The 25,214-nt window shown below is 36.9% G+C and overlaps 1 protein-coding gene across 4 annotated transcripts in view; it reads right to left on the reverse strand.

Annotated features, from left to right (window-relative positions):
* SLAIN2 (SLAIN family member 2) overlaps nt 1–25,214 on the reverse strand; it is a 78,880-nt gene that overhangs the window by 34,446 nt on the left and 19,220 nt on the right. For 3 of the 4 annotated variants that reach the window (XM_024746707.1, XM_024746709.1, XM_024746706.1), the window contains exons 2-6: nt 12,910–13,058; nt 7,332–7,496; nt 5,423–5,584; nt 2,278–2,637; nt 646–783 (exon numbers count right to left, since the gene is read on the reverse strand). In XM_024746707.1, the coding sequence (XP_024602475.1) occupies nt 646–783; nt 2,278–2,637; nt 5,423–5,584; nt 7,332–7,496; nt 12,910–13,058 (974 nt within the window). The remainder of the gene's footprint in view (nt 1–645; nt 784–2,277; nt 2,638–5,422; nt 5,585–7,331; nt 7,497–12,909; nt 13,059–25,214) is intronic. The other variant, XM_024746708.1, reaches the window with a different exon arrangement.

The following is a 25,214-nucleotide window of genomic DNA, read 5'->3' on the forward strand; positions in this document are numbered from 1 at the left end:
TGTAAAGTACAGAGTGCCATCTACTCCCACATCACTTCTTGGCTCAGTTTGGCCACTTTGTCTTAGAAGTTCCTTCTGCATGATTATCTGATCTTTGTTTATGGTGCGTATGTCTCCTTAATTCAACGGTCTCAACGTTCCTTTCCATCAGGTTACCTTCAACTTTTTTTAAAAATGAAATTCTACATTTGCTGGAGTATTTATTTTATTTATTAAGAATTTAACATGCCTTTAATTGTGCTATTATTTTCATGGGATCATTATTGTTTTTATTAATGTTCTAGTAAGAAAGCTCCTTGGGTTTTAAGTGGTCTGCTTCAGGACTATTTCCCCCCAAAATCCTGTCATTTTTAATGTTGAGTATTGCAGAATATAAGGTTTTTAAGGCATATATATTTATACATTAAACAGCTAGAACTTGCTTATTTTAGAATTCTAGAGAGACCACAGTTTCATACAGATTTAAGTATTGATACAATTGGGTATTTTATAGGGACAAATTTTAAATTTTAATATAGCTATGATCATCTTATAGCAATTGATAATCACTACATTTTACTATAGTTTAATACAGCTATTCAGCACAAAATTAAAATCTATAATTTTCATTTATCTTTAAATAACTGATACATAAAGGATACTTACTGGCTGAAGCCTGAGGTTGCATGCGAGGTATTCCTCCATTTGGCACTTGAAAATTTGAGTCACTTCTGCTGCTTTTCACTGAGTCAACTTGTGTATTGGATGTTCGGGATAGGTTTGGAAGACTGCGTCTTAGTTTTTCTATGACAAGAGAAATTTAATTAAAAGAAAAAATCAAAACATTCTTTCCGATGGAGAAAATTAAAATTAATTAACATTCAAAAATCAAATTCTTGGGCCTCTCTGTAGTGCAGTGGTTAAGAATTCACCTGCCAATGCAGGGAACACAGGTTTGAGCCCTGGTCTGGGAAGATCCCACATGCCATGGAGCAACTAAGCCTGTGCCCCACAACTACTGAGCCTGTGCTCTAGAGCCTGCAAGACACAACTACTGAGCCCATGCACCTAGAGCCCGTGCTCTGCAACAAGAGAAGCCACCGCAATGAGAAGCCTGAGTAGCGCAATGAAGAGTAGCCCCTGCTTGCCGCAACTAGAGAAAGCCCGCCTACAGCAACAAAGACCCAACACAGCCAAAAGTAAAAATTAAAAAAATAAATAAATTAAAAAAAAATAAAATTATTTAAGTGTTATGCATATTTTAGAAGAGCTAACAGGAAGTACACGTCTTATAAAAATAAACAATACAGTTTCTATAAATGGGTAGAACTGTTTAAAAGAACCATAAATTACTTAAATCAAGATCTATACACAGGGACTTCCCTGGTGGCTCAGTGGTTAAGAATCCGCCTGCCAATGCAGGAGACATGGGTTTGATTCCCTGGTCCAGGAAGATCCCACATGCCACAGAGCAACTAAGCCCGTGTGCCACAACTACTGAGTCTGTGCTCTAGAGTCCACACAGATCACTTCATGAGTATAACAAAGCAAAACTAACATAATCAAGTAAAATTAAATTCACTTCTTCCTTTATTTTTGCATTGACTCAGTATTTTTTAAATAAATTTATTTATTTTATTGTATTTATTTTTGGCTGCGTTGGATCTTCGCTGCTGTGCGTGGGCTTTCTCTAGTTGCGGCAAGCGGGGGCTACTCTTCCTTGCAGTGCACAGGCTTCTCATTGTGGTGGCTCCTCCTGTCATGGAGCACGGGCCCTAGGCTCGTGGGCTTCAGTAGCTGCGCCTCACAGGCTCAGTAGTTGTGGCACACGGGCTTAGATGCTCCATGGCATGATGTGGGATCTTCCCAGACCAGGGCGCAAACCCATGTCCCCTCCATTGGCAGGCGGATTCTCAACCACTGTGCCACCAGGGAAGTCCCTGACTCAGTATTAATAAAACAATAAACTGTCTAAATTCTTGATCTACTTTCTAAAATACAGAACCTTGGTTCTGTTACTTTCATACTGAAATATGAAGGGCAAATTTTTTTTTTTTTTTTTGCGGTACACGGGCCTCTCACTGTTGTGGCCTCTCCCGTTGCGGAGCACAGGCTCCAGATGCGCAGGCTCAGCGGCCATGGCTCAACGGGCCCAGCCGCTCTGCGGCACGTGGGATCTTCCTGGACCGTGGCACGAACCCGCATCCCCTGCATCGGCAGCATCGGCAGGTGGACTCTCAACCACTGTGCCACCAGGGAAGCCCTGAAGGACAAAGTTTTTCCAGACATTATAGTTACCTTCATTTTTAACACTGGTTGTCTGTAAATCTGTGGGATGGCCTTGAAGGGAAAGGCGAGGTTGCTGTAAGCGGCTAATCATAGGCTGTGGGGACACTCTACTATATTCTATTCCCCGAGCAGGAGATCGAGAACGAGGTGAATTTCGGGGTGACTGCTTAGGAGATGGTCGAGGTGAATTGCGTGGTGATGGTGAAAACCTGTTAACAGCAGGGTATACTGCATGATGCATATTGTCATCTTCATCATCTAAACTTTGTGCATCAAGTTCCTGATCACTAAAAGTACCCCGTCTTGTAGAATTGCAAGATGAACCAGAACTGCGCCGAGATGCGGTGGCTGCATATTCTTGCCGGAGACCTGACAATAATGAATGTGTTATTTTATTTCTTTAGTTTTATTTTTAAACATTTAAATATTTTTAAGGTTTAAAAGCAAAAGATTATCATTGAGAAATTCAAATAGGGTATAACGTGTAAAGGAAAACTCCCTTTCACTTGATTCACCTTAGACTTTCCCACACATAAGGATGCATATACCACATCTAAAAGCCTATTTTTAAATTAAATGAAATTCATAAATTTTTGCCCAATTTCAACATTTCTTCTTGAATCCGAAATCTATATTAAAAATAGAACAATAAATTTAAAAATATTTCTACTCCAAAAGACAGTAATCCAAATTTGAGATTAACATTAAAGGAATACTGAAGGAAAACAATTACTGCCCAACCAGTGTAAAGAATACATCAGTGAGTAAATATACTCCCTGGATACTGAATCCTTGCATTAATCTTACTCAAGAAGATGATGAAGGAAACTTCTATCCCACTCTTAGGAATTCAATACTTGGACACAAACATAATTTCAGTTGTTTCATAACCTAAGAGACTTCAATAAAACAAGATAAATTCTAAGCCATCAAGTAAGAATTTTCAAAGGAGTCCCTTAATTATATTGATACCTCCAGAAATACCCAAGCAACCTTAGGAGCTCTTCAAATAGTATAAAACCTTCTAGAATAAAAACAAATGCTGATAGATATTCAACGAGAAAAAAAATTACAATTGAAAATAATGTATGGAATTTAGATAACATTTTGAGGAAGTCCTCCTAACTATTGGCAGTTTAGCCCAAAAGATCTGTTCTAGAGAAGTATCAAACTTTTAAGTTATATATTCATTCACAGAAAGTGATATCAACATGGTTCCCCAAAGTAGTGGATGAGAATCACACCAGGGTACCTGTAAAACTAGATTCCTAGGGCCCGTCTAGCCCTTTGGTCAGGTTTGGGGACCACGGTAGTAACCAACAAATTACTTAGTGTCATCTTATAGCAAACATGGCACTAAAGTCACCTAGCAAAAGATGACAGACCAGTGAGAAGAGCGGTGTTTTAAAAAAGAAAAATCCAGATCCCAATGCAGGTTCTCCATTAACAAGGGGATCTTAGGGAAGTCACAACCACTATGGGATTGTGTGTTTCTCATTTTAAAAATGAGGGAGCTTAACCAGGCAAACGCCCAAATCTGTTACTCTTCATTTTTGTTACCAAAGAATGGGAGAAACAATGTTGTAAAAAGGAAACTCATTCTCTCTTTAAAAAAAAAAAAAAAAAAAGCTGGTGCTTTCAAGGAGGTATCACACACATTTTCAGCATTTTTTGTTTTATTTTTTAAAAAATTCACCAGGAAAAGAAATATTTGTGCGTGTGAATAGCTTAGAAAGGATTTTTAAAGTAAGACTAAAATTTCTATTATGCATTACCAACACACAATATGAAAACTACAGCAAATAGCTGGTTGAATTTCTAACAAAATACTGCAGTCTAAAAAGTCAGGATTCAAAGAAGAAATGAGTGAGTTTATTCTAACTGGTAGTTACACAGCATTCTTTATTCTTTTTTCACATCCATGCCAATAAGTAACCCCTCACTAGCTGACAATACCATACTCCCAGTGAGGAGTTACATACACAAAGTTACAGAAGAAAAGGGTAAAATGTTATTAGTTTCTAGGGCTAAATATAGATAAAACAAGCACCAAAGCTTTCTATCTTTCTAAGGGAAGATGTGTGAAAATGAGACAAGAATTAGCAGAGTGAGAAACATTGCAGTTTCTTAATAAATGTTATAGCTTGATAAAACTTACTACATATTTACATAAAAGAAAGGACCTAAACAGAAAAAATTTGAACTAAACTATAGCATTGCTCCATTACCTCAGCCAACTGTCAAGACTCTGAAATCTGTGTTTCAAGGATCTTTTCATTATGAAGGTTAGAGAGAGTGCTTCCTTCACAGTTAAGCCTATGGCATCATACAATAAAATATACAGGCAAGAATAATACTACCACCAACATCTTACATTCAGATGAGAGTCAGGGCACTAATGAGCCCTTGAAATAGTATGAAAAATTTTGTGCATATGCATATTTTGGGAATGACAGGGGACAACACTTTTATCAGATTCTCAAAGGTATATGTGACCTAAAAAGTTGCAAGGACCACTTTGCAAAGCAACATCACATGCTTCATTTAACTTAATGTCACAATCCCGATTTTCCCATGAAGGTCTTTTTTACAGACTACACCAAACATTCTAAGAAAGATAAAATCTGCCCCCAAGGAGAAAAAAAATGATTTGGGGGATGTGAAAAAAATCTTAGATATCATAATAGTTTGTGGCCCTTACAGTACAAAAAGAGATATACAGTATATCAACGGTATTAAAATTTAACGGGAGTGGGGGTGGGTAAAAAGGGGGAAAAATGTCTAAATCGGCTCCTTGGGGAGGCAATAATGAAAGAACAGTTGAGAAACTCTGGTCTACACTAAGAAAACAAAGAGCAACCGAGTAATAACTACAGAGTTACAGTGTAGAGTAACATGCAGGGTATGATTACCAGTCACAGAAGCAGAGCATAGCCTGTTTTTCTTTGCTCCTCACACAGCAAACCGCTCTACATACTATGGACTCTAAAATCAAGTTAATGAACAAACCAGTCCACTTGTTGAAAAAGCCTCTGAAATTTCAACATTTCTATTCTTACTACATTATTATTCCACAACACTTTGACATATTTAATAACAACAACAAATTTGTACAGTAATGAAAGACCACAACTTTAACAATTAAAATACTTACTTTCTTCCTGCATCCGAGCTAGAATCTGCACATCAGTTACATCATTTAGCTTATAATTGGATCCAATTGAATCTTCATCTAATTCTGAAGCACTTAATTCACTGTCTATAGAGGATTGAGGACTGAGTGGAGGATTTCTGTCTGACGAACTTTTCAAATTACCTTAAAAAAGAAAATGATTCAAACTTCAGTGAAACAAAAGTTGAATAAACATCTGTTGCAATTAACTTGATATTATATCTTTGGATTCAGTTCATTGTTATTCTGCCTTTTCTGTTTATAAAATTCCCAAATGTTAAAATTAAAAATTGTCCTGATTAAGTATAAAGAGGGCTACAGAGACTCCTTCATATATAATGACAAATACAAAACACATTTTCTTATAGCTATAACTTATCTATATTCTTATGAAACAATTAAGTTTTCAAAACAGTACCTGGCAAGTAATTAATGTTCAATAATACATGCTATAGGATTTCAACTTTTACAAGGTAGCCAATGAAACTACTCTATAAATAGATGAATTTAAGATGTGTTTTCTCCTCCCAAATTCAGTCACTAGCAAATACCACCATCTTTTCCCTTGAATAAAGCACCTACTTTTCCTAAACAAGAAAGCTATAATTTGAGGAAAATCAGGACTCCTTAGAGATTTAGGAACAAACCAAAAAAAGAACACTAAGCTCATTTCTCCTGCATTATGCCATGTTTACAAAATTCCTTCGCTAAACTAGTAATGGGGATCCAAGGAGTTCTCTGAAGTTAACTAGTGAAGCACAAAGATGGGATGAAGAAAATGACTGGATGAAAAAATTCATTTTATCACTGTAAACCAAAAGGGGGATAGAAGACAGGTCAGAGGAATAAAGCATATACATATCCAAAAGACTCTAATTTGTTTCTAAGGAAATGCTTTCATCAGATCATCAACTTCTAATGAAGAATTTAAAAAATCCCAGGACTGTCACCAATATTTCTAATACAGATTTATTTGAAACTTGTTCTCCAGAATTCTTCACCATAAGAGTCAGCTCCAACACGAATGGCACATAAAAAGAGCAAGAAGAATACGAAACAGTTTATGTTGTCAAGAAGAGCATAGTGCACATGATAGGAAAAGTACTATAAGGTCAGTCTCAAATAGTGCCTGAATAAAATTCTCTATATTAAACAAATACAACCTTTTTAGTACAACAGTCATGGGTGAAATAAGTAGCAAGTAACAACCTACGTACAGAACAAACTTCAGGGTCAATAAGTGATGAGACTAGGGAGTATACAAATCAAAAGTTTGATGTGGTTAATAATACTTTAATTTTTAAGGAAGCTATGATAATTAATCATACCAATAGCAGTAATAAGAGTAACTGAATGCTGAAATCTAAAGAACAGTAAGCTACAGAATAACAGTCTCAGTCACAGAACCACAGCAGAACATTCTTCCCCCAATTATAGCAATCTATCCCTCTCCCATATCATTTAGAGCTCTAAACACCCTCTTGGCACATTCATATACAGCCTTGTACTATTATTTAACTACAATATCAAAGCTTATTAAAACTCCTATTAGAAGAGTTTAACTCTGTAGCTTTTACAACCTAAGCAAGCTACTCAGTAAGCATCTACTGGTTAAAAAAATAAAGCCTGTGACGCTATTTTATCAAGCCACATTAAAAAACTTTTACACACATGCTAAAGAAAACTTTATGAATGTAACTTGGCTTATCTGTATCACTGGTGCCCAGTATCATACTACCTGGTGCTAAGTAGCACCTCAATGATATCTTCTCTAACCAGTTGGAGGTTTCATAAATAAAGGAACTTGAACTACTGATGAGTAAGTTATTTTCTGAGGCAGGGCAGTAAGTTAAAAACCATTTCTTAATTACTCCATTTTGTCTCTCCTTACCTGAATTTCCAGGAAGTATTAGCTGTTTGACTATAGGAGGTCGCACTGGGGTTGAGGACGGAGAATTGAAACCACTGCTGTATGGGCTACTGGCATTTGGACTGTAAGGACTTGTGTAACTGATGGAGTTGAAAGGATTATTATACAAATTCTGCCTCTTGAGAGCTGCATTAATGACAAGGGGAAAAATCAAATTGAAGAAAAGGCTAATAACATCGCAAAAGTTTTCCTACTGGGGGACATCCCTGGTGGCGGAGCGGTTAAGAATCCGCCTGCCAATGCAGGGGACAAGGGTTCGAGCCTTGGTCCGGGAAGATTCCACATGCTGCGGAGCAACCAAGCCCGTGCGCCACAACTACTGAGCCCATGTGCCACAACTACTGAAGCCCATGCACCTAGAGCCCATGCTCTGCAACAAGAGAAGCCACTGCAATGAGAAGCCCGCGCACCGCAATGAAGAGTAGGCCCCACTCGCCCCAACTAGAGAAAGCCCGTGCGCAGCAACGAAGACCCAACGCAGCCAAAAATTAAAAATATAAATAAAAATAAATTTATTAAAAAAAAAATTTTCCAATTAGGAAATTCAGTAAGTCATTATCTCAGTTTAAACACAGAAACATTTCTATAGTAGTGGAGAGAAATATATCACATTAATAATCCCAACAAAATATTTCCACTATCTTAAATTTTGTTATGCAAATAAAACAGGAGCCACACCAAACAGAAATAATACTATAGGAAGAATATCTCCTCAACAAATTATTAGCTACTAAATTAAGTTACTTCTATCTTGTTGGAAAGTTTATTCCAACTGTGTCAACCTTGAATGGCCTTTAAAAATAAAATGAATATAAAAGCATATTTGTGTTCTCTCATTTTTCTATAACAAACACATACTGCTAATAACAACAAAAAACTATGAAATAATGAGTTTTAAAAATAGTCGTTCCAAAGTTTGGATTTTTGAAAAAATAAAGCAATACTGACTATTTAGGCCAGATTAAGGTCAAACATACAAGAATTCTTTTTTTAAAAAGAACCCCCCCCGCCCCATTTTCTGGACCAAGGAGAATACTTCTGCCAAAAAAGGGGAAAAATTTGTGCTATGCATATAAAATTATAAAAATAGTATGAAAGTAGGGCTAAGATATCAATTATATACAAGAAAAATTAATACTTAAAATATTTTTTCTTTTCTTCACCCTATTCTAAAATCTACAGCTTATTCATATTTATGACCATCACCAAAGTACTATGCAGAATAAATACACAAATGTGACATGGTACTTCTTCTCAAGAGGCCTAAAGCCAAGTAGTGCAGGCAGAAAAAACAGTGATTTCAAGGCAAAATGAAATGAGTACTATCATAAAGGCGCAAAGAGGCTAATGGAAATGATGAGATAGGAGTAATTCATTACAACTGAGAGAAACTAGGTAGTAAGGCTTTTTGGAAGGAGAGGCATGGGAGCAGTCTTGAGAGGATAATTTGGTAGGACACTGGAAGTGGGGAAAGTATATGTTTTCATCTGTGTTTATAACATAAACTAAAACCATGTCTTGAAAATGCATAGAGTGTCCAGGGAATAACAGTGAGTAATCTAGAAAGGTAAAGTTCATGGTGAGGGACAAAACAGAAACAACCAGCTGGGGCCAGGTCACAGGAGGCCTGGAATACTATGCTCAGGAGTCTGAAATTTGTTCAGTAGCAGTGACAACACCATCAGGGACTTTTGAGCAAGAGTAATATGATCCAATCAGCTTAAGGAAAAAAAACTGATGGAAATTCTAATGTTAAATAGATTAGACTGAACTAGGCAATAAAAGTGGCAAAAAAAAAAAAAAGGAAGAAAAGGATAAATATTAAAAACCGGGGCTTCCCTGGTGGCGCAGTGGTTGGCAGTCCCCCTGCCGATGCAGGGGACACGGGTTCGTGCCCCAGTCCGGGAAGATCCCACATGCCTTGGAGCACCTGGGCCCGTGAGCCATGGCCGCTGAGCCTGTGCGTCCAGAGCCTGTGCTCCGCAACAGGAGAGGCCACAACAGTGAGAGGCCTGCGTACCGCAAAAAAACCAAAACCAAAACCAAAAAAAAAACCTGGTAAGGATTGCTAAAGGGAAAAAACAATAAGATGTTTCTGAAGTTTCTGGTTTGCCTATAAGCAGAGCACTGGTTTTGGGAGGAGTAACACATGCTTTCTGTTTAGTTTTTCTGTTTAGTTGGATAGTGTGGTAAGTTGGTCAGTATAGTTTTCTACATATTTTCTACATATTCACCATGAGACAAGACACCACGAAACATATTTAGTATGTAGCATGATCTCAATATATCAACCTGAGCAGAAATAGGGGTGTTCATTCCTTCCTATCTCTTTACTCTTCTATTTCCTTTGAAGCGCAGTCTCTCTTTATTTGGTTATTTAATCACTAGCATTTCAAGTTCTCAACTCTTTTATCTTCTCACTCTAAACCATATTCTTTTTCTTGAGAAATCTCATTAATACTCACAACATTAGTTATTATCTCTATTCCCCCAAATATCCATTATTTATATCTCCAGGCCTAAGTTTCCATGAGCTTCAGTCCCACATATGCTGCCCATTTAATGTTTTCCCTGAGGGTATGGCAAATGCACCCCAGAGCCAACAAGTCCAAATCCAAACTCATTATTTTCGAGCTAAAACAAATTCTCTTCCTGGGGTCTCTATCTCAGAATGATAACAACATTCATCCTATTACACAAGCTGGAAACCTAGAAATCACTGCTGATACTTTCTTCTCCCTCATTTCCTCATATTTGGTTCATTCCTTTTTCCTTTCACACCTTTTCATCTCCACTACGACCCTTTCCCCCCAACACACACTACCCAGCTATCATCATCAACCCTCCTCAAAAGCATCCTACGGTTCACTTTTGGCCCTCTCCAATCTACTCTCCATACTACAGCTAAGCATGTCCTCATCAACGTGCAAATCCTATCATTTCTTCTTCCTGCCAACACATACCATACCATTGAATAAAACCCTTCAGTATCTTCCCATTGCTTTTAGAATATTAGAATAAAGTCCAAAACCTTTAACATGGTCTCTAAGGTCTTGCAGAGTCTGGCTCCTACATATTGTTCTGACCTCATGTCCAGTTCCTCATGTACACCAGGCTCCCTCCCATATGCTCCCAAAGGCCTCCCACAGAGCCTTTGCACACGCTGTTCTCACCGCCTGGAACACTCTACTCCCTCTGTCGCCTTCCCCTTTAGCCCACTTAAATTTTCCTGAATCTTTAGGACTCAGGCCAAACATTACTTCCTGAAGTAAAATTCTAATTTCTCCAAGCTCAAAGCACTGTAGATCATTCTTTTATTACATATCACCAGTTATAAAAATTATTTTATTAACATGTTTCCCCTACTAGATGCCAAACTCCGTGAGTGCAGGTACAGTGTTAGTCTTTCTTCATCATGTATCTGCTACCCTTTCCCCAACGCCTGATATATAACAGGCTCTCAAAAAATATTGATTATATGCATAAATAAAGGAGATTAGTTTGAATAAAGATGATACTGGATATAGTATGAATGGATGAAATCATCAAAACAGAGAGAAATGGGGCAAAAGAGAGACCTGGGCAGATGGGGCGGGGGTGGGGGAAAGGCAGGAGGAATGGGAAGTTTAATGGGTACAGAATTTTAGTATGGGATAACAAAAAAGTTCTGGAGATAGAGAGTAGTGATGGCAATGTGAATGTACTTAATGCCACTGAACTGTATATTTAAAAATGGTGAAAGTGGGAAATTTGTGCTATATAAATATTATCCCCCCCCCCAAAACACACACAAAAAGATGGGCAGAGAAGGGAGAAACTTTAAAGAAGACTGAAAAGAAAACCGGAGGGAGAATAAGGGTAAAAAAGATAATGCGCTATCAAAAAAACAAGAGAAGAATATCTTAGGAACACATGCTGGTACACTAAAGAGAAGCTGAGTATGATGGAGTAGAAAACGGCTGTGCTAGAATATAATAACTAAGTTCCTAGGAAGCTTTGCCTTATCAAAAAAAATACATTTAAAAAACAATCTTCCCTTTAACTTGGGAAAAGAGAGGTTTAGGACTACAAGGTTCAAACTTGCAACAGCCAAATTATTTTTCTTTAAATATATACAGCTATAGCTATTGCTCTGTGCATACAGCTATAAAATCTAAACACTGTTAAGCAGATCCAGTACTTGATTACACCTAGTTTTGGTTCAAGAGTAACAGCTTTTCTTACATGCTCCTACTATCTTTAATGCCTTTGTTATAATAAAGCAAAAAGCTACTCACTCCAATTGCTACTTTTGAAGTGCAACAGCTTTGGTTTTTTCTCCTATGTCCATCCCATACATTATTTTCTTATAATAACCACTGCTCCTGCCACAACAAACTACACTTTACTATATGACAGTTTAACTGTGTAGGCTCCCCCCTGCTTTTCCTGACCATTTGCAGCTTACACTCTAAAAAAGAGCACGTACCTCAATAATAAAGCCAAAAAAAAGCAATTTTAAGGACATGGCTGCCAAGTAAACACAAAGCAAAACTCTATTTAGGATTAGTAATCATGCATCAATCTTTCACTACATGAGCATTCCAGGAAATTGATATTCTTTTTTTTTTTTTGGCCTCGCTGCGAGGCTTGCAGTATCTTAGTTCCCTGACCAGGGACTGAACCAGGGCCCCAGCACTGAAAGCGTTGAGTACTATCCACCGGACCCCCAGGGAATTCCCAGAAACTGATATTCTTTTTTTTAATTTAAAAAAATTTTTTGAAACTTATTTTTAAAAGATTGAGAGTAATTCCAAGAAAGAGTCAATAATATTTTTCCTACATTTCTAACACACTGGCATGCTACATTGAATGCCATAAAGAGTGACACATTTTGTCAGCTTTGTGAATGCTATTAAACAATAGAACATAAAAGCAGTTTAACTTAAAATGCCAAGTTAAAAAAAAAAAAAGAGGGGAAATGAATACATTTACTAAGCACTACCATGAGCCAGAAAAACATGCTAGGCTCTTTCAACATTATCATTTAATCCTTAAATAACACTTACAGGGTTCATCATGCTTATAAGAAAACTGAGCTTATAGGAGTTAAATAATTCGCAAAGTCACATAGCAACAAAGTGACAGAGTGAGAATGAGGGCTCTTTGGTTCTCAACTTGTATCTTTCTACCACATCAGAATTTCCCTGAGGCTGGTGAGATGATTTTAGATGATATCAGACAAAACATTTTTTAAAAATAATTATTTATTTTAGCTTGCACCAGAAAAAACCTTATTACATAAAATCCATTATTTCATGGATATTTTTTAGGATGAAGCTAAATAAAAATACGGAGATTTTTTTTAAAGGCTATTAAGAAAATAACAGAACAGGGTTATGTGCATATGGCAAAAACTCACGATGGCATGCACAATGTGATTTGGAAAACACCCCCTAAGCAAAGAACTGCCTTCCTAAAAACATACTAGTCAACATTTATCTGTTTTTTGATTAAAGAAAGCAAAGAGATGAATTTACAAGTAAAATTATAGACATACCTGACATAGTTTGATCAAGTTTGTGGATAAGAGACTTTTTAGCACATTCAACATCAGGACTTGGGTAATCCAAAACTTGCCTGCACCAAACTAAAGGACTAACTGATTTCTGCATTGGTGTAAGTTTTTTCTTTGGTGATGAATACAGCCTAGAAGAAAACAAAAAACAAAAACAAAAAAGGGTAATGTTAATTATTAAGCACAAGATTATAAAATAGGGATCCTTTGGAACAGATTTAAATTGGGGGATGGGGAGTAAAAACGATGGAGTATGTTTAAAATCACCCACATTTACTTTCTGCACAGGAAGAAAACAACACTACAATCATCAATATAAGCCCAAATCTCAACTATTAAATGAACCCAAATGAGGCCAACTGTCCAGTCCTAAAATGTGTCTTATTTTTCTCTTTTACTCTCATTTCAAAAACTATGAAGAAACATGTCTTTACAATATTTTATTCTGTTTTCAATAGTTCTTAACTCCCTAATATAACCATATCATTAAGTCCTGTCTAGAAGGCAGATAAATACCTTGCTTTCCAACTCCCAGTTCCCTTCCTACCACAAACCACACATTCACCATTAGTAATGTATTCCTTTTACTTAAGCAGTACCCACTCTGTAGCCCTTTTTTCAAATGATACGTCAGAGAAAAGCAATACATTAAAAAATCCTTAATAACAATATGAATCAATTTATGAAATTACTTCAGTTTCAGTAAAGAAGAAAGGAAAAGTATTTTATAAGCTCCTGGGGAAGGTATATAAAAACAAAAAGGTGAGAAGATACTTCCTACTTCATTTGTTTTTCCTCAGATTAGTTCAGATTACATCAATTGATGTTAATTTACTTCAAATGTGACTCTATATGAAAAATGTGAAGTTACTTGAATTCTAACCAGAGTGGTTTCCAAATTAAGACACTTAAGTGAAATCTATGATGTAAACAAAATTACTGCACTTCCAGATGGCTGGGATGTAAAATCAGCTCCTTTACTGCATCTGACTAACTCATGGAGGATGGGGAAAAGGGAGAAAAAGTGCCCCATCTGACACTGCCTCCTCCTGTCTTGCTGATGCTGCATAGAGGTGGAGGTTCAGCTCTCCCACTGGGCCTCTATGACTTAATTTTAGCAGAAATAGGGGAATAAAGCAATATTTTTCAAGTTTTCTTGACAAGTAAAATCTTGACAATCTCAACTTATAAGTTACATTAGCCATCAATAAATTGGCTGTGTCCATCAGAAAACAGTCCCTCTTGACTGAACTGTATATTATTATTTAAGAAATTCAAAAGCATCAGTGAAAAAAATGTTTTTAGTAGGCAAATTGATAAGGGTAGGAAATAAAAAAAGATGGAAGAATACAAAATTACTCTTAAATTTTTAGCTGTTGTAACTGAAAGAATTATAGTGCCATTGACAAAAACAGGAAAGCTACCTACCATTCACCTGGTATAGGCGAGATTATGATGTTTTAAACTGATTTTGAATTATTGATGTTTTATTCATTTAGTTTATAGTAGTTTCTGTACTTTTAAAGATGCTAAAAGTACCTTACAACTTTTTTTAAAAACAGCCTTTTCAAGATGTAATTTACACGCCATAAAATTTGCCTGTGTAATTTCTGCACCATAAAATTCATTGTATAATTTGATGAATTTAGTATTCAGTTACCCGAACCATCACCACCATGTAATTTTAGAACATTTTTATCACCCTAAAAAGAAACCCCCTTTCGGTTTCTACCTCCAGCCCTAGGCAATAACAAATCTGCTTTCTGCTCCATGTTCTTTTCTAGACATTTCATATAAACAGAATCATACAATGTGTGTTTTGTGTGTCTGGCTTCTTGCACATGAATTGCCAAAATGTGAAAGAAAGAGTAATACACACTACTATATATAACTAATAAGGACCTACTGTATAGCACAGACTATAGTAGAGACAATGTTTTGTAATGGCATTTATGGGAAAAGAATATAAATGGACATACATGTATGTATAACTGATTCATTTTGCTGTACACCTGAAACACAATACTGTAAATCAACTATACTCCAATTAAAAAAAACAAAACAAAAAAGCCCAACATTTCCTAAAAGTTCTCAACACAAGGAAAACAATAATTTTCTTCTTCTTCCCCCCCTCTTTTGTATCTGTATGAGATGATGAATGTTAAATAAACTTATTGTGGTAATCACCTTGCAAAATACGTAAGTAATGTCATTATGCTGTACACCTTAAACTTATACAGTACTGTATCTCAATTATATCTCAATAAAACTAAAAAAAAAGGAGTAAGCATTGCTACAAACACTACCAATATGAAAAGAATTGTAAGGAATATTTTGAAGAACTTTACGCCAACAAAACAGATAGACTGGAAGACTGGATAGACAAATTCCTAGAAAGATACAAGTTATCAAATGGGACTCAAGAAGAAATAGAGACTCTAAAGAGATTTATAAAAATAAATTGAATTAGTAATGAGAAATCTTCCTGTAAAGAAAAGCCCAGGCCCAGATGCCTTCACTTATTAATTTTATCAATACTAAGGAAAAATAATGCCAATCCTATACAAACTCTTTCAGAAAATAGATCTAATGGTAAAAAACTGAATGCTTCTCCTAAGACTGGGAACAAAATTAAGAATGCACACTATCAACATCTCTATTCAATGTGGTACTACAGTGTCTAGCCAGTGCAGAAAGGCAAGAACAAGAAATTAATGCATCCATGTGGGAAAGAAAAAAGTAAAATTGTCTTTATTCACAGACAGTATGATCCTGTACATAGAAAATCCTTTGTAGGAATCTACTGAAAGCAAACGAAATCAACTAGACTTAATTAATGTGTTTAGCAAGGTCACAGGATATGAGATCAACAGGCAAAAAAAAAAAAAATCAACATATTTCTATATATCAATGAACTTAAATATGAAATAAATATAACAATTCCATTCACAAGAGCATCAAAAAGAATACTTACGAATAAATTTAACAAATGAAGTGCAAGAGTTGTACACTGAAAACAATAAAACATTGCTGAGAGAAATGAAAGAAGACTTAAATAAATGGAGAGATGTACCATGTTCCTAGATCTGAAGACTCAGTGTTGTCAAGATGTCAATTCTTCCAAACTGATCAACAGAATACAATCCCCACAAAAATGTCAGCAGGCATTTTTATAGAAATGGACAACCTAATTCTAAAAGTTACATGAAAATGTAAAGACAAAGAATGGCCAGAAGAATTCTGAAAATGAACAATCTTTAAAAAATTTTAAAATCTCTGGTCTTGCTCCCTTCCAATCCATTCTATATATTGAAGCCAAATTGTTTTCTGAAAAATGAATCTATTAATATTCCTCTGCTAAAAATTCTATGCCAGTTTCCTTTTGCCCTTATGATAGTTTTTCCAAAACACAGCCCCCATGGCCCTTGAAACACAGCAATGATCTAACTGTTGCAGTACCTTTTTTTTTTTAGCTACATTTCTCACCCTTCTCTACCACTCAAGTCTAAATAATAGCCATATGGTACTAATTTCTACTCCTGAAAAGCCCAACACTTTTGCTTCTAGGTCATTTTGTGCATGCTGTTCCCCTTGCCTTAAACAAACTCAATTCCACTTCTTGGTTACCTCACCCTCCCTTGCCCAACTTCGGCCAGCCCATTCGTACTTTCTACGAAGTCTCAACTTAAATGTCCCTTCTTCAAGGAAACCTTCCTTAAGTACCTGTCATAAGACTATATGAGGGGCTTCCCTGGTGGTGCAGTGGTTAAGAATCCACCTGCCAATGCAGGGGACACGGGTTTGAGCCCTGGTCCGGGAAGATCCCACATGCTGCGGAGCAACTAAGCCCGTGCACCAAAACTACTGAGCCCTCGTGCCACAACTACTGAAGCCCGAGAGCCTAGAGCCCATGCTCCGCGACAAGAGAAGCCACTGCAATAAGAAGCATGCGCACCAACACAAAGAGTAGCCCCCGCTTTGCCGCAACTAGAGAAAGCCTGCGCTCAGCAACAAAGAACCAATGCAGCCAAAAATAAATAAATAAATAAAAAATTTAAAATGTGTTACGGGGCAATAAAAATGCTACAATATGGATAAACCACAAAAACATTAAACTAAGTAAAAGAAGTCAGCCACAAAAGACCACATACTGCATGATACCATTCATATGGAATGTCTAGAATAGGCAAATCTATGAGACAAAATAGATTGGTGGTTGCCCAGGGATGGGAGAGGGGATGGGGAGAGAGAAATGGGAAATGACTGCTAATGGGTACAAAGATCCTTTCTGGGATACTGAAAATATTCTAAACCAAGATTATGGTCATGGTTGTACTATTCTGTAAATAAACTAGAAATCACTCAATACTAAAAACAGGTAAATTTTATGTATGTAAATTCTATCTTAATAAAGCTGTTTAAAAATGTTAGAAATAATTGGTCTTTCAAGATGTTGCTTTTTCCCTTAGGACAATTATTACAAAGGAATTAAACACCATTAAATATAATTTATGTCTATTGTTAATAGTGAGAGAACTAGTAAAGATGTAATTAAGAATATGAATGTTATGAAACTGATCATAACAAATCATATTTTGTCCGATATGTCACACATACCTGTATAATATGACTGGTGATAAAAACAACTAAGAATATAACTATTTTGTAAAAGTAACAACTTTAGGGACTTCCCTGGTGGTGCAGTGGTTAAGAATCTGCCTGCCAATGCAGGAGACACAGGTTTGATCCCTGGTCCAGGAGGATTCCACATGCCGTGGAGCAACTAAGCTCGTGAGCCACAACTACTGAGCCTGTGCTCTAGAGCCTGAGCCACAGCTACTGAACCTGTGTGCCGCAGCTACTGAGGCTCACGTGCCTAGAGCCCGTGCTCAGCAACAAGAGAAGCCACCGCAATGAGAAATGAGAAGCCCACGCACCGCAACGAAGAGTAGCCCCCGCTCACCACAACTAGAGAAAGCCCGCGCGCAGCACTGAGGACCCAACGCAGCCAAAAATTAAAAAACAAAACAAAACAAAAAAAGTTTAATAATATAGAAATGTATAAATGTAAGGAGTGATAATAACCTCCCTCCCCCTACCAATTCTATCCTCCCAAGTTATTTACAGTTTGCAGTATGTCTCTTGGGACTTTTTTATGCATACACATAGCAGACATATTATAAAAGACAGAGATAGGATGGGAAATTGGAGACACTTTACTGAATTTATAGTAACCACAGTAATCACTTTTCATGTTGCAGTCAGCTGAAAGTAGGCTAATAAAGCTAAGAACAACAAAGATTTAACTTTATTTAAAGTAAAAATAAAAATTATATCAAAACTGTTATTGAAATAAATTTCTGTAGATTGGTATGGAAACTTTTTACAGGCTAAGGAAAATCATCAGATTTTAATACCTCAAAATCATACTTCTCTATTTACTGAGTAAGGTGTATTCAACGCAAAAGAAAAGAGCCTCTGTCTTCACAAAGTTCAATGTATATTCCCTGCAATAGTAATGACATTTACAGACTTATATATTTGCATCTGAATGAACCCTGAACAAAACACCAATGATTACAATGTTTTTTAAGTGCATATGAAAAAAGATAAAGGAAACATAACAAAGTAAGTTCAAAGTGGCCATTTTGAGATTGTAATTTTGTTTCTATTCTTATAATTTTATGGGGTTTTTTTTCAGATTGGAAATTTGAATTTATTTTTATTATTTATTTTTAATTTTTATTTTATATTGGAGTATAGTTGATTTACAATGTTGTGTTAGTTTCAGGTGTACAGCTAAGTGATTCAGTTATACATATACGTATATCCATTATTTTCATATTCTTTTCCCATATAGGTTATTACAGAATATTGAGTAGAGTTCCCTGTGCTATACAGTAGGTCCTTGATTACCTACTTTATACACAGTAGAGTGTATATGTTAATCCCAAACTCCTAATTTATCCCTTCCCCCGACATTTCCCCTTTGGTAACCACAGGTTTGTTTTCGAAGTCTGTGAGTCTGCTTCTGTTTTGTAAATAAGTTCATTTTTATCACCTTTTTTTTAGATTCCACATATAAGTGATATCATATATTTGTCTTTCTCTGCCCAACTTACTTCACTTAGTATGATAATCTCTAGGTCCATCCGGAAAGGCTTGAATTTTTTTTTAAATTTTTTATTCAAGTGTAGTTGATTTACAACGTTATGTTAGCGTACAGCAAAGTGAATCAGTTATACATATACATATATCCACTCTTTTTTAGATTCTTTTCCCATATAGGTCATTACAGAGTATTGAGTAGCATTCCCTGTACTATACAGTAGGTCAAGGAAAGGCTTATATTTAAATCAGGGTGATGGAAAGGCTTAAAGGTCTGCCCAGAATGTGGAATCAATGGATCAGAGTTGGTGGTCTGTGGAGTAACTTCTTCAGAAAAGGCACTGGGAACAAGACCAAGGGTTGAGTAAAGACGGACAGATATGTTAAAGGGGTATTGCAGAAGGCTAAAGTTGGTCAGCTACACAAGGGAGCAGAGGAACAAGAAATAGATGTAGGTTGAACTCATTTACTGTTTTTTTTAAGTTAATTTTGATTGGAGTATAGCTGCTTTATAATTTTGTGTTAGTTTCTGCTATACAGCAAAGTTAATCAGTTATACGTACACATATATCCTCTCCTTTTTTAGATTTCCTTCCCATTTAGGTCACCACAGAGCATTGAGTAGAGTTCACAGTGCTATACAGTATGTTCACATTAGTTATCTATTTTACACATAGTAGTGTATATAAGGCAATCCCAATCTCCCAATTCATTCCACACCCCCCTTCCCGCCTTGGTATCCATAAGTTTGTTCTCCACATCTGTGTCTCTATTTCTGCTTTGCAAATAAGTTCATCTGTACCATTTTCTAGATTCCACATGTAAGAGATATTATATGCTATTTGTTTTTCTCTTTCTGACATTTCACTTTATATGACAGTCTCTAGGTCTATCCAAGTCTCTACAAATGGCACTATTTCATTCCTTTTTATGGCTGAGTAATATTCCATTGTATATGTTTTTTTAAAAACTTTTATTAATAAAAGTATCTTTGGCCATACCCACACCTAAATGTAATTTAATAAACTATTAGGATACCTTGCTTTATAATGATTTAACAACCTTCCTGAGTCAATGTGAAATAATAATTAATGTTATTATTAATCAAGGGCTTATTACATGCCAGGCATGGTTTCAGTATTTTATTTATTTATTTATTTTGGCTGCACCAGATTTTAGTTCCCCAACAAGGGATCGAACCCAGCCCCCCAGCATTAGGAGTTCAGAGTCTTGCCCACTGGACCACCAGGGAAGTTCCTCAGTATTTAAAATATACTAACCCTTTCAATCTTCCCAATAAGCTTATGAGATAGGTACTAATATAATCCCTGTTTTACAGATGAGGTCAATGAGGCACAGTGAGCTAAATGACTTGTCCAAGGTGACATAGCTGTTAAGTGGCAAAACCAGGATTGCTTCAGAACCTAAGCTCTTAACTTTACCAACTAATACTTTACATACTTTACCAACTAATACATTGTTCTAAAAGAATGTACAAGATCCTTGACTTAAAGGCTTCAATATAGTAATCATTCTAATGGCCTCCTGCTGTTCCCTGCTCTCTTCTAAGCCTTATGAACCACAAAATATAAAGTTGTAATAGATCCCACTATTAAATACAATAAAAAAAATCACAACTCAATTGAAGAAAAATATCTTCAGTTCATATATAGTAAGAGTCTTTTTGAAATTTTAGTAATAAATAATAGTGGTAATTATTTACAAGGCAAATTCATTAATAAAGTCTTAGAACAGTTTACAAGCCCTGAAGTGACAATAGCTGCAGGGCAGGATACAGATATAAACTGCTGGTATGATAGCAGAACACAACATGGTGAATCAACAAACAGGGCAGAGCAAGCAGAACAGACTGAAGAAAAGTTTTAAAGTAGTAAATCCCAAACTTTTAGACAGTGACACTCTATGCTTCCATTTTCATTTCATGATTCTCTTGATTCTCATTCTGGTATGGCATGGGTTTTTTAATTTTAAGAGTATCAAAACAATTTTGATATTCCTTGGGATGCCACAAAACTGAGGTTGGAAATTACTTCTTTAAAGAGACAAACATCTAGTGTTGAGGCATAATTGTGTACTGCTGGGAGACCAACTGGGAGTGTAGCAATCAGAAAATGAGTTGTTTTGTTTTGAGAAAAGACATCAGGAAGACTGGAAGTCTCAAACTATACCAGACTGCAAATTGTGGCAACAGCTGCAAAGAAAGAGACAGTTTTAATGTATATTGACTAATACATACCTGCTTAGCTACAATTGCATACATAGATAGCAATTACAAAAAAATAAATAATTAAATAAAATATCAGGTAATTAAAGTGCTAAAGAAAATTTGGCAATATCTTTACGCTACGCCACAGTAGGAAGAGAGAATACACTATACTCTGCTTATAGAACTAAAGTTAATATTAAGACCAGCCCAGGGACTTCCCTGGTGGCGTAGTGGTTAAGAATCCACCTGCTCATGCAGGGGACATGGGTTTGAGCCCTGATCCGGGAAGATCCCACATGCTGCGGAGCAACTAAGCCCGTGTGCCACAACTACTGAGCCCGTGTGCCACAACTACTGAAACCCACCTGCCTAGAGCCCGTGCTCTGCAACGAGAAGCCACCACAATGAGAAGCCCGTGCACTGCAACAAAGAGTAGCCCCTGCTCTCCGCAACTAGAGAAAGTTCGCACACAGCAATGAAGACCCAACGCAGCCAAAAATAAATAAATAAATTTATTAAAAGCAAAAAACCTTTAAAGAAAAAAAAAAAGGCAACCCAGACATTCTCTTTTCTCTCTCTCTTTTTTTTTTTTTTTTAAAGTTTTTGGCCATCCTGAATGGCATGTGGGATCTTAGTTCCCCCAACCAGGGATCGAACCCCGCACCCCTTGCAGTGGGAGTGTGGTGTCTTAATCACTGGACCACAAGGGAAGTCCCATCTCTTCTCTTTTTCTTTTGAGTTACATAGAAAGATAAGAATGGGTATGTGAGGATTCCTTATTATTAAAGTGTACGGGATACCAAGATGGTTAAAATGCATAAAATACATTTGGGGGGATGGGGGAAAGTAGTTGTGTGTGTATATATAATCTATATATAATTGTTTAACCCTCTCTCACATAGCACTCCAAGCATCTCAGGGACAGGAATATTTCACATCATTCCTTATGCCTCACCCTCACCCCCAAAGAAAACTGCCTGGCACACAGTATTATAGAAACGGAAGACCATATTGCAGAATGAATGAAGGAAATAATTATACAAAAATTCATAATAGAGTACTGCCTTTTTCCTGAAAACTTATAATCATGGAAATTCTACAGTTATACTTGATGTACCAGTTGGGGACCCCAGTTATAAGATCAGCAGAACTAAATTCTTCCTGTTTTAATTCATATCCATTTCTACCCTCCTCATTCCTTTCAAAATACCCATAACCACTGACCAGGATCTCTCTCAAGTGACAGTAATCAAATTATCCCAGTGTCTTTAAGAGGCTAAATTTAACCTATTCTCCAGTCCCTTAACTTTCTTCCCTTTCCTACTAGTTTTCTCAAGATCACTTATTAATTACCAAAGCTAGAAGTGATGACATGAGGATCTGAAAATACACATTATAAGTGTAAAACCTGAGCTCTTCACACACTTCCTATATCACATTATTTTTGTTATTTTATCAACTGCTGCCTCACAAGATATAACCATATATTTATTCCTACTATTTTATGTCTACCAGAAACTTTTTTATTATTATTGGGTTTTTTTTGGCCTTGCCACGTTGGTAGTGAAAGTGCTGATGAGTCCTAACCACTGGACAGCCAGGGAATTCCCAGAAACTCTTTTTTTTTTTGCGGTACGCGGGCCTCTCACTGTTGTGGCCTCTCCCGTCACGGAGCACAGGCTCTGGACGCGCAGGCTCAGCGGCCATGGCTCACGGGCCCAGCCGCTCCGCGGCATGTGGGATCTTCCCGGACCGGGGCACGAACCCGCATCCCCTGCATCGGCAGGCGGACTCTCAACCACTGTGCCACCAGGGAAGCCCCCAGAAACTCTTTTAATTTGAGTAAGTCTTTTGTTTGTTTCATCATAACCAATCATCATTTTTTGGACATACAATATGTTCTAATAGTTTTAGTACTAATTTTTCTCCTGGGTGTTAGTCACAGAGCTGTAAGTGTTTACTATAGACATTGTCTCAAAATCAAATATCCCCAAACAAACCTAAAATGACACCATTATTTTTTCCAGTCAACAAATGAAAATTTTTATAATGACCTTGACTGTTTTCTCACTCCATACATTCAATCAACACATTCTATCGATTCATTAAACTGGTTTCCCCACACCTACCAGACTTTCAACCTTCCAATCCATCCTCTACTACCACTTAGCTCTCCAAAACACAGGTCAGGATAAACATTGTTTCACAGCTCAAAAACTTTCTCACTGGATGTACTCCCCAGCTTAATTTTCAAGATCCTGTGTTTTCGATGCAAAACTACATCCTTGATCTTCTCTCTCAAGTACTCCAATAAAAAAACCCTCTTGTCCAGCCAAAATGGCCAAATAAATGTTCACTTCACACATCTGTTAAACCACAGATGTGTCTTTGCTTATAGCTCTTTTTACTACAGGGGCAAAAATAATTTCCTTTCCATTTTCCTTGTCTAACCCAAGCCTTACCTCTAGACCAATTCAAGACTTTCCATTTTTCATGAGGCTTTCCAACTGCCACAGTTCTTCTGACTACTCCTTATCATCTTAACACAGTGCTCTACTCATAGTAGGTACTCAATAAATGTTTTATGATTACTCCCATGGTGACTGTTCATCCCAGTTTGCCCAGGTGTAAGTCCTCATTTAAACCTGTTGTTTTGGCGTCTCAGCACTCCCTTGACTCTCAAATAGTTTGTACAATAAATCACAATCATTTTAATTTTTCCTAATTTTCAGAACATTATTTTATGACTTAGCAATGTAAATGGAGAAAAGTTACTAGAATAAGATACTTATTCCTGCAATACAGCACTAAATATTTCTGGTCAAGTAGACACCGTAAGTATGCTTTAAGGCAATACTTGGGGTGATTTTGCCCCCAGGAAACATCTGGCAATGTCTGACATTTTTGCTTGGCCAGGGATGTTGCTAGACATCATACCACACACAGCACAGCCCTCACAACAAAGAATTTATCTGGCCCCAAACGTCGATACCCTTATATAAGAAAGCAAGATCAAAATGATATTTGTAAACAATGTAGATGTTTTATAAGAGGAACTAAACAAATCTGATCTTTATTCATTTAGCTTGAGATGATTGTTTTCATGCAATCAATTGTAAGTGGTTGGGATGAAATGAAAAGACTATCATTATGGACTCAATACTTTGGTTTGAATTTCAGTTTTGCTATGTGTGTCTGGGCCCAAGAGGCTGGTAAAGATCAGAGGTTCAGTTTTCTAGCCCACAAAAGTACCTACGCCTTCTCTTCCCACCTACATACTATTGCCACACTAATCTTTCCAAAACACCATTTTGTTAAGGATATTCCGACACTCAAAAATCTCCTCCTAGATTTCACAAGCAATCCACAGTATGGTCTCCAACCCAATGATTCAAATTTCTTACTTGTTCCCCAGCAAATTTGTATCTTCACAGACTTCGCTTTACCCTACTCAAATGAAGCACTCATTCTTTTCCCTGCACTTTTTGATTCTGACAGAGCGGCAAGAAATACCCTTCCGCCTATCTGTACCTAAATCCTAAGTCTCAGCTCTCACATTCAAGTCCATATAAACCTTTCTGCTGTGAACTCTCATTGCTGATCAGAGAGGACCGAATTCTGTGTTCATTCTGTCTCCAAGCTAAACTCTAAGCACTTGAAGGCTTAGTATCAAGCCACAGTCATTTAAACAAATGTTTATGTGGCAGCTACCACTGGCCAGGCATGGCGCTCAACAGGAATTCAAAAATGAATTAAGGGGTTTCCCTGGTGGCGCAGTGGTTGACAGTCTGCCTGCCGATGCAGGGGACATGGGTTCGTGCCCCAGTCCGGGAAGATCCCACATACCGCGTGGAGCAGCTAGGCCCGTGAGCCATGGCCGCTAAGCCTGCGTGTCCGGAGCCTGTGCTGCGCAACGGGAGAGGCCACAACAGTGAGAGGCCTGCGTACTGAA

The sequence above is a fragment of the Neophocaena asiaeorientalis genome, unplaced genomic scaffold, assembly GCF_003031525.2.
Source record: "Neophocaena asiaeorientalis asiaeorientalis breed wild unplaced genomic scaffold, Neophocaena_asiaeorientalis_V1.1 scaffold19, whole genome shotgun sequence".
Lineage (NCBI taxonomy): Eukaryota > Metazoa > Chordata > Mammalia > Artiodactyla > Phocoenidae > Neophocaena > Neophocaena asiaeorientalis.